The 10836-nt window shown below is 40.9% G+C and overlaps 1 protein-coding gene across 2 annotated transcripts in view; it reads left to right on the forward strand.

The window, feature by feature from the left end:
- LOC102306008 (sialoadhesin) overlaps nucleotides 1-8767 on the forward strand; it is a 10453-nt gene extending 1686 nt beyond the window's left edge. The window contains exons 4-9 of one of the 2 annotated variants that reach the window (XM_005952648.3): nucleotides 2925-3042; nucleotides 3504-3652; nucleotides 4930-5178; nucleotides 5771-6037; nucleotides 7163-7414; nucleotides 7553-8767. In XM_005952648.3, coding sequence (XP_005952710.1) covers nucleotides 2925-3042; nucleotides 3504-3652; nucleotides 4930-5178; nucleotides 5771-6037; nucleotides 7163-7414; nucleotides 7553-7749 — 1232 coding nt within the window. In that variant the 3' untranslated portion in view covers nucleotides 7750-8767. The remainder of the gene's footprint in view (nucleotides 1-2924; nucleotides 3043-3503; nucleotides 3653-4929; nucleotides 5179-5770; nucleotides 6038-7162; nucleotides 7415-7552) is intronic. The other variant, XM_014331309.2, reaches the window with a different exon arrangement.
- The last annotated feature ends 2069 nt before the right edge of the window (nucleotides 8768-10836 follow it).

Genomic DNA, 10836 nt, shown 5'->3' on the forward strand with positions numbered 1-10836 from the left:
GTCTGTGTGTCTGTCTGTGTGTGTGTGTGTCTGTCTGTGTGTGTCTGTGTGTGTGTCTGTGTGTGTGTCTGTCTGTTGTGTGTGCTGTGTGTGTGTCTGTGTGTGTGTGTGTGTGTGTGTGTCTGTCTGTGTGTGTGTGTGTGTGTGTGTCTGTGTGTGTCTGTCTGTGTGTGTGTGTGTGTGTGTGTGTGTGTCTGTGTGTGTGTGTGTGTGTGTGTGTGTCTGTGTGTGTGTGTGTACTGTGTGTGTCTCTGTGTCTGTGTTGTGTCTGTTTCTGTGTTTCTGTGTGTCCTGTTTCTCTTGAGTTGTGATAATGTTCTCTTGTTCTATTGTTGTGTGTCTTTTATTTGTGTGTGTTCTTTGTCTGTTTGGTTTTTGTGTTCTTGTTTCTGTGTGTCGTGTGTGTGTGTCTGTGTGTGTGTCTGTTGTGTGTGTCTGTGTGTGTGTGTGTGTCTTTGTGTGTGTGTGTGTGTGTCTGTCTGTCTGTGTGTGTGTGTGTGTCTGTCTATGTGTGTGTGTCTGTGTGTGTGTGTGTGTGTGTCTGTGTGTGTGTCTGTGTGTCTGTGTGTGTGTGTGTGTCTGTGTGTGTGTGTGTGTCTGTGTGTGTGTGTGTCTGAGTGTGTGTGTCTGTGTGTGTCTGTGTGTGTCGTGTGTGTGTCTGTGTCTGTGTGTGTCTGTGTGTGTGTGTGTGTCGTGTGTGTGTGTGTGTGTGTGTGTCTGTGTGATGTGCTGTGGTCAAGACGGTGGTAAGAATGTAGGCGTGTATAGTCCTAATACCCTCGCTTGGATGCAGTGGTCTGCATTCGTTCTGTCGGGTCCTGGCATCATCAGGGCTTAGACATCGTACCTGGAGCGAGACTCGATGCGCATCTGTTGTGTCTACAGGTGTCGTGTCGATGCTACTTTGAGCAATGCTCGCGTTATGGTGCATGATCTGCTCTGTGTGGGATGTTGTTAATTCAGATTGTTAGACCTCGTATGTTCGTGCTCCTGACCTAGAGTGTCGTTGCATTATGATCTTTGGAGAACTGTTCGAGTGTGTAGTAAGTGCAGAAGTGGTTCTCTAGACAGAATGATGCACACTTTGTGATAGGACGCTGAGAGAGCACGACATAGACGATGTACTATTGGTAGAAAATTATCTATCTTTTCTCTAATCTAAGATCTTCAAACTGGAACGAACCTTGCACCAAAAGTTTGACTGAGAGTTCTCCCTGACATGACGCGAATTGCTAGAAAATGATAGAGCAGTATATCCTTCACGTTGCAAAGGTGTAGATACCCTAAAACATACGACATTGGCTCTCACTCCAAAGCAAAGAGAGATGCTAAAGCCAGCGTACATAGTGTGTGTTTGATTGTGCGAGTAGTGATGGTTCTGCTTCCTGGCTGTTATATGACTCTCATATTTTACAGGCACTGACTTTTCTGTAGAAAATTCCAAGCAAGTCAATTTGCTATTTTTAAATCTGTGTTTCTAATATATACAATTAGGCCACCGAAAATCATCCTTGCACTATATCAAAACAAAAGTAACATAGAAATATTTTAAAGACTTCTGAATCCAACATTGTTTATCAGCCCTTCACCTTGATGAAGTCACAACACTCGTTAAGCTCCCGATAACTTGCATCCAGCTATACAGGTGGGTGAGTAATACAATCACAGCAGACTGTCCTTTTACTCTTGTCAGTCGTAGTGAGGCTAAAAACAAACTCAAAGGAAAAACACTGTTAACGGATAATATTCTTTCCTGGCCTCGGTAGTTCTCCTTTATAAGCGCAAATCTAAACCGCAATTGAAAAATACGTTCTTTGAGCACGATAGAACAATAAATACTTTGAAGGGACAAGCCATTAATCTAGCATATTGGGGATAACAAACGTAACAGTTTGAAGATGAGCCTTTGGCTAGAAGAACACTGACAAGCAATGAGAGAATATCGTATAACACAGCAGATGAAAAGTGTTCCGATTATTAGAGAATATCAAGAAGCACAAGAACACACAGAGCTTAAAACGTTGCGGTTTTTTCTTTCAAAATTCCGATCGGTGCACAAGAACAAATAACTGCCTTACTTTACTGTTTATTACTGCTGTGGGGCAACATAACACATGAGTTGTATTCATTACATTTCTTCTGTGTGTGTGTGAAGTGAAGCACACCATCATCAGATCTCTCAGACTCATTATGGTAACGACAGCAATTGCAAAGCTCAGTTGTTACCCTGTTTCACTAACTTGGTAACTCTCTGGGTTTTTGATTAATTCAGTGAGTGCATTTATTCACTTTGGCTAACATCTGGTCTCAAATAATAACCCCTCAGAAACAGCACTGAGCTGAAAAATCAGAATTTGAGCATTTTTATTCAGCAAATGTTCAGAAAGCCCAAAAGAACCACATGCTTATCTTATTTAGGCCATTGCATGGGAAGGAAACAGGAAGTCAGTCGACTTAGGAGGCACGGCTCTCATTGGTGCAGGTTCAACAGAGAAAGGCGGGTTTTCTTTAGGCCAAAGTTTGTATGAGTTTACATAACACCAGAGTTTGTAGTGGAGGAAGCTTTCTCAGCACGGGGTCGACTGTTCAACTACTGTTCACACGTAGGATGGTAACAATGTAAAGTGCCTTAAAAACCACACATTTACTACACTCACCGACTGTTTGTGGATCTGAGTGGATTATGTAGAGATGTTGCTGGTGATGTGTTTTTCTCAGGTATGATGGTACATTTCTCACTGATTTTTACCAGATCCCAGCTTGTTTTGTTCGTTATTTTGGCCTTTGTTCACCCCAGAGTCAAAGCTTTCAGTTTGGTATCAATAAAATCACCTTAACTTATAAATTTGTTTCTGGGTATAACTTTGGGGACCACAGCAGGGTCACCTTCCTTTTAAACACTTATGCTGTGCTGTCTCTCTCAGCCTCTTTGAAGGTCACTCCCAACTGGTCCCAGTTTTTCGAGTACGAGCACATCAGTCTGAGCTGTGAGCGGATCGCCTCCGGTGAATGGACAGTGTGGAGATCCCCAGCGAAAAAAGGGTCAGTTTACTGCTTAAATAACAAAAATCACAAAACTGGCATGTTAAAGGAAGAGCACTCTTTATGTTTCACTCAGCTAATTCATCCTTTCAGTTGCTGTTGCTGTTGTGCAGGAAGAAAATCATTTCTAAGTCAACCCAAGATGTTTTCAGTGTCTAAACCTGATAGGTTAATTCACTGAAAATGACTCTAACTGGAGATTGAAAGCAAATAAAAGGAGATGTTAAAGAAAAGCAATCAGCAAAACAAAGAGCAAATTCCAGCGACAGTGAGCGTCAGCAGGCATCTGGCAAAATGCCTGGTTTGAGAATTTTTTGCATAATTTACAACTTTGGACTGTAAAATGATTCCAGTATAGTACTGAATTAGATAATTAGTTTATTCATGAGTCATCTAAAAATGAAGTTGAGAATCAGGTTGTTCCACATGTGTAAAGGACTAACACAAACGATGTTTCTCAGGTTGAAAGTGTCTGACTGCACATCAGGCTGGGGTATTCAAACTTCCTCTACCTGTGAAATTAAGAGAGTCACACATTCAGACTCCGGGGTTTACTGGTGCCAGTCCACACACGGTCACAGCAGCAACGCCATCAGCATCACTGTCAATGGTAAGATTCATTAAACTGCATTTCAGCATGCCTGAAGGAGAAGCTACATAACTCCTGCTTCCTGTTTCTATGAAATTTAATGTGACTCATTCATGTGTGAATCAGCTCTTCTCTCTCCAATAGACTTTTGCAACATTTGCAACTTTACACGTCGGTGTTTTACAGGGAACTAGTTGTGATAAAGGGAAGCACATCAATATAAACCAAAAAGGTTTAGTTCAGTTAAGTGGACTCATTTTTATAGAGAACTTGCTTCATTCATTCGGGGAGATCATGACTCAAGAGTTGGGTGTTCTTCTTGTAATCTTAAGGTTGCCGGTTCGAGCCCCGGCTCGGACAGTCTGGTCGTTGTGTCCTTGCGGGCAAGACACTTCACCTGTCGCCTACTGGTGTTGGCCAGAGGGGCCGATGGCGCAATATGGCAGCCTCGCCTCTGTCAGTCTGCCCCAGGACAACTGTAGCTGCCTCCACCAGTGTGTGAATGTGAGAGTGAATGAATAGTGGAATTGTTAAGTGCTTTGAGGGGTCCCGAAACGCGTTATATAAATGCAATCCATTATTATTATTATTATTCTCCCATTAACACAAGCACTATTGACTAACTTGATATTTGGCATTGAGACTGGTGCAGTCAGGGATTGAACCACCAGCCTTTTGGTTGGTGGTCTGGCTCAGGGCTGCAGCTCCAAACAAGCCACACTTTTGCAGTCTAACATTTAACATTCAAGTCAAAGTTTGTGAGCCGTAGCTCTTTGATGTCTTTCTGATCAGCAGCGACCTGCTCTACTTTCTGTGCCACAGCCAACCAGAGCTAATGTTGCATGTTATATCTGTAAGCTCTCTGCATGTGGAAAAAATGATCTATAATGCTGCACATTTCTTGCTGCATGGGGCTGTTCATGATCTGTTTTAGAAATGGATGCCTGATTAACCTCTATGAGGCTGGTAGCTAACCTGTGCAGTGTTAGGTTCCCTAAACTGGGACGCTGAAATAAAATCATTTTTAAAAGCAGCTAAATTACTTTTTAACAATACCAAAAATGATCCCACTCGGCCTGTTGAATATCAGTTGTGTATAGAGTCCATGTGAAGTCTCTGTGTATGTGGACGCAACACCTCCAGTCCTTCTCTGTAAACCACAGTGACCTAATTTCTTTCCTGCAGAGATTCAGAGATAGCTGATTTTGTTAGCATAATTGTTCTAGGGCAGTCACCTCTTCCCTGTAGGCTGTCTCCTCACCTGAAATCACACAACAACATATTTCATTTTTCTGGAGGTTTAGAGAACCCGGTGATCCTGCTGAGTCCTGCTGCCCCTGTGGTGGAGGGAGAGAACGTCACTCTGCTCTGTAGAACAAAGAATCCCTCCAACCTCCCTGCTAATTTCTTTAAAGATGATCACCTCATCAAAAGTGAAACTGCAAACCACACGACCATCTACCAAGCATCTAAAGCTGATCAAGGTTCCTACAAATGTCACATAAGTGGTCATGGGGAATCACCATCCAGCTGGCTGCTGATACAAGGTAAGGAACAAAGTCACTAAATAACAGCTGTCTGCTTAAGCTGCTGCCTGTGACGTGACCCAGATAAGTGAATGAATGGATGCAGACAGCTGTATAAAGACATAGTGAGGGTAAAGATGACTGAAGAAGAAACATTCAGTGCATCCTGGGACTCCCCCAGCAGCCTACACCTAAATGCAGCTTAACTAAGGGAGGATTCAGGGTAAGAGTGGACATGCAGCCAAAGTCCACAAAAGTCATGAAGCCAAAGTAACTTGTGTTTTGCCCACATACACCGATGGTGATCTCACAATCTAAACAGATTAACTGGCATTCATCAGGATTCATTCAGTTCAAGTATGAACAGGATGGTTGTGAGTGTGCTGAAGGAACATCCTAAAAATCTCTTCTTTACTCTTGGATTTACTCAGCAACATAATAAATACATTGATTGAATTTTGTTGCATTTTTTAGTGTAAAAAAGTTTCGACACGTGTATCATAGAAACAAAGTGAATAAGCAAAACAGAAGACGTCTCAAAATAACAGGAAATGTGAAAACATTGACTACAGCCCAACATATTTTAACTCACTGAGTCTTGTTCTGTCCCCAGATCATTCTGACCTTCCCACTCTCACACCGTCTCCCAACTCAGCTCAGATGTTTGAGTATAAGGACTTGAATCTGAGCTGCGGCATTCAAGGATGGACAGTCAAGAGATTCAGCACCTTTGATAAACAAGTGTCCGGATGTGAAGTCTGGGGAAAAGCTACTTCCTATGGTTGCATCCTCCACAAAATCAAGGGGCTCGACAGTGCTGTTTACTGGTGCGAGTCTCCTACACACCAGCGGAGCAACTCGGTCAACATCACAGTTTATGGTAGGAGCGGGTTAAAAATCTAATTTGAAACAAAAGCCCTCAAAATGTATACAAATGATTGGAAACTAAACACGTAATAGTCATGCTTGTAAAACACGTGTCAATGTTGTTATAACAAAAATGGTTAAATGAACACTTTTTGTTTTACACACAAACAGTGGAGCAGTACAGCTTCACAGCTGAGCTCAGTGGATGGATGCTTTACTATGAACAAACATAGTCGAGCTAAACAAAAAAAACATGCATTTCTATTTCACTGATGCTAGTTTTGTTTTCTTTTAGTTAACAGAATCCATGATTAATCACAAAGCTGTAGTGCTGCACACTTCTAAAGCGGATAAAGTAATGGTGGAGACAAAGTGCGCCATGTTTAATTTCTAAGGTCTAACATACCAGGAAATAAGAAAAAGTAATTAACACATAACTTAATGCACCATATCAGCACAAAAACTAATTGGAAAAGCAGGCTGTGAAAACCTAAATACACCTCACAATGCTGCTGCTTGTAGAAAATAATAGTTTCCAACTTCATGAGAATAGGTTGGCCAGCCATTTTTGACCAGGATCTGTCCTTCCATGTACATATTAAACAAATGTACAGGGAAAGTGCTGCATATCTGCAAGAAACGTTCATGCAAAAACTAGTTCAGTCATTTATTACTCAGAATCTGCACTCTTGTAATTCATTATTATCAGGATGTTCAGATGACCCACAATGACAGTGACTACTGTTGTAAATTGCTGCAATAAAAATGAAACCGAATTGAACTGCATCTTGTAGAAGTACTCACACTGATGATCAAATAATCAAGTGCATTTGACTAGTAGCACCTGCCCAGAATACTTCCTCACCCACTGTTTCTCTATTCTGGCTTAATTTGTTTTATATGTCATGTCATGTAGTTCCTCTGAGGTTTTACTTACTTAATTTTAAGAACTTTAAGGAATCAGAATATTTTATGTCCTGATACTTGAAACCTTAGTAACTAAGGAAGGTTTACTTTCTTTATTTACACTGATTTTATCTGCCTCTCATCAGACAGTGCTAGATAAATAAAGCTGAATAGCATGTTCTGCTACATGGCATGTACTCGTGTATTCAAACATTTTGTTTTTATCTCTCAGAACGAGAATATACTCCAGTAATCCTGCAGAGTCCCGTCCTCCCCGTGATGAAGGGAGCTAACGTTACTCTGCTCTGTGAATCAAAGAACAGTCAATCCGACATCCCAGCAACTTTCTATAAAAATGAATCTATTATTGGGACTGCGCCTAGAAGTCACATGATCATCTATAACGTCACAAAGTCTCATGAGGGCATGTACAAGTGTAACATGAGTGTGGGAGTGTCTCCATTCAGCTGGCTGTTCATCATAGGTAAGGACTGAAAATCCAAGGAATGACATGACTGGTGACTTTGGTCTTTTTTCTTTGATGTGTGTTAGACACTGTTAATCTGGTTTAGAGAGAAGATAAAAAGAGCTTTTTTCCAGCAAGATCTTTGTTTGTTTATAGATCCTGAAGATCCTGATGCCCCCACCTCAGATCCTCACAAAAACCTGTCTTCTCTGGGAATACTGCGCTACATCTTGGTGTACTTCCCATATGTAATTTCCACATTCCTCATGGCTTCTATATATCGCATGTCTGCAGGTAACACTCATCATTATGTTCAAATATCACCCATCCATCTCGTAGTGTTGGATCTATAATCTTTACCAGAATAGAAAAACACTGGTTACTGAACATGAATATGAGTTACTATGTAAAAATCAGAGAATAACCAAAGTTATTGCCGCTTTGATGGAGGAAATCAAAATGCCTGAGCCACATTTAATTACAGTTCACACAAAAGTCGATAAGAAAAGCAGGAAATTGGCAGACGAACTGGCCAACATCTACAGAGACATGTTTTCAGGGCTCTTAATCTAGCAGTTTCCTAGAAATCTGGGATGATGTGTAGAACAGCATCAAAAACAGAAATTCATCATTAGCGTATAAGTGCACCTGTATTTATTCTGTTTTTCACATCAAAATGATTTGTATTTGAACAAGGATAACAAAAGACTAAGACATCTTATTGTGGTTCAATTTTCACTACTAATCGGGTTATTTAGGGACATGATGGATAATATTAGATGATCTCATAGAGGCTTTGTGTTTCAGAAGCAACCCTTGGTAACCTCCAGTCTCTGTGTGTTTATTGTCAAACCAGTTGCTGAGTGGTTGTGAGGTGAGATCAGTCACATAAAGGGTGCTGCATCAAAAGCCTTCTTGCTTTGGACACTTGTAGATTGCAGTGGTTGCCCAGATGCATGGAAGATGCAGACTTTGCCTTAAAAGTAAAAGTTACGCATCATCTGGTCTCTGTGACACTTTTACCACAGCTTGGCAAGTATTTGGCATTTATTTGGAGACAAGTTAGTGTCTTCCTTTCAAATTATAGGCAGCGTTTGCAATGTGCTAGTGACCAAATTAAATACAAGGAGGTCCTCAATGTATAGCTTTTTACAACCAGCTTCATGTTATGGACTGCCAGCAACTTTAGCAACCACTCATTGAGTCACAGAATACACATTATTTCAGAGGGGGTCAGTGACTGGATTAATGGGACCAATGGGCTAATGACTCAAAATCAATATACACAAGGGATGAATGAAAGCTTAAATTTAAAAGCCATGATCTTCAGGCCCTCAGGCAGCGCTGCAGTAACGTCTTGATATTCACATGTCCCGGAAGTCTGACTTTGCTCTTAAACAACCACAACATGCGTCATTTGCTTATCTGTACTGCACATTATTTCCGTACACTGAGGGGGAATTTTGTTTTGAAGGCACTTTTTAGTGCCCGTTGACGTTATCTCAGATCTCTCTCTAATGTCGACTTGCTCATCAAAACAATCAACACCAGCTTCACCATCCAGCTGTAGGTTGGTTTTCTTCTTCTACTACAGCACCTCCTGCAGGAGGTGAGGCCTTTTGAGTCAAATGATATCAGTGAAACAAAGAGCTTTAATTGATCCCAAGCATTCAGGAAAATGAATATGATATCAGAGATCAACATGAGGCTGAACTCAACACAAACATGATCTTAAATAGACAGCATTTGTGCATATTTTGTTACTGTAGCTCTAACTACTGCAGAACTGGCAGATTCCTCCTGCTGTAGTTTCACTGGCAAGCATCATTTCTGCTCATGATATTTTACTCAGAAGCAAATCTAGGTTACATCTTGCAGCTGCGTCTCTTGCTGGATAGATGTATTTTGGATGGCTGAATGCTTCTACTGTTCTCGTGGTCAAACCTGGGGTTGAAATTCTCCCATGTGTGCTGCCCACAACAAGTTTCTCCTCCTCATCAACTCCATGAGTGAGGCCTGAAGACACTTTAGAGCATCAGCCTGGACATGGAGAAGGACACATGAGCATCTCTGGAGGTCAAATGAGCAGCCAGCAGTGGAGCAGCCAGCAGTGGAGCAGCCAGCAGTGGAGCGGCTGCACCGGAGACTGGCCGATATCGCAGTTTCTCTGGGGACTGAAAAGGTGGCCAGCAAAAGAAATGTTGTGGAAAATATTTGATTTTCTTTTTATGTTACTTTAAACTTTCTTTCACTTGCTCAGTTAAATTGAGCTGATTTAGTACCTTTTCCAATAGCTTTCATGCATTCTGTGATTTGTTTGAGCCAACCATGATTGCACTCAGTTTGGCCTCTCTCTGGTGAGAGGATCAGGGTTCCTTCTGTGCAGGCTGTCAGTCATCAGACTGAAAAAACAGACAGCCTGTTTCGTGGGGTGTAAGCATTACATTAAAAAAAATATTCAAGATTCAAGAAGTTTATTGTCATATACACACCGCACTTTGCAGGTTCCCTTCACACAACTAAATACCAACTAACTAAAATATACATGTATATGCATCATGAGTTTTAAGCACTGAGTAGGATTGAAGTCAGAAATAAAGTCTGGTGGTGTTTTAATAAAGCTCCATCTTTAATATCTCAGAGTCAGTTTGCTGCTGTAGCTCCACAGTCGCCTCTCAGAGATGCAGTTACAAGAAGCCATCAGCAGGTGGCAGCTTAACATCACGATTCTATTCATTTTGAATATACTTCTTCAACCCAGTAAAGTTTGAAACTAACAGTTAAATTCTCCCTTTGCCCTAAAAATAGATCCTATAAATAAAATCTCACCTCTAACCCTGATAACGTTTGTTGCCAGGAAAGCACTGCTTCATTTTTCATGTTAAGAGGTCGAAGATGTAAAAAAAACACACAGCAATGAATTTACAAAAAAAAAAAAAAACTTTATTGATACAAAAATCAAAAACAACATGCAACAAAATTCATGTAAAACCAGGACTTCAAAACATGACAAAGAGTTTAAGTTAGAAATTATGCTCAGTGGTGACGTCAGCCATGACATCATCATACGACTGGTCCTCATCTTCCTCGGTGGGTGGAGGCATCGTTATGGAAACATGTGAGCTCCTTCCTGTTAGGCGCAAAGTAAGAAATGATAACAGTGATGAAACAAACTGTATAAAGAAGTCATTTTTCTTTTGAATAATACATTCCTAATTTGAACTTAATTTGACATCGACTGTAGATGTTAACTTATTCTTGTCTGACGATAGATTTGAGCTTCTATTTGTCTCCATCTTAAATAATTTGGGGCCAACAGAAAGTGGGATGGAAACTGTTAAGACAGAAAAACTGGACCGCCAGGTGTATTAGACTTTATTTGAATTGCAGATTGTAGTGACTAAAACTAACATGTGGCTAAAACAACTTCCAAACCTAAG

This window comes from Haplochromis burtoni, unplaced genomic scaffold (genome assembly GCF_018398535.1).
Source record: "Haplochromis burtoni strain Fernald_Lab_line unplaced genomic scaffold, NCSU_Asbu1 Contig_1693, whole genome shotgun sequence".
NCBI lineage: Eukaryota > Metazoa > Chordata > Actinopteri > Cichliformes > Cichlidae > Haplochromis > Haplochromis burtoni.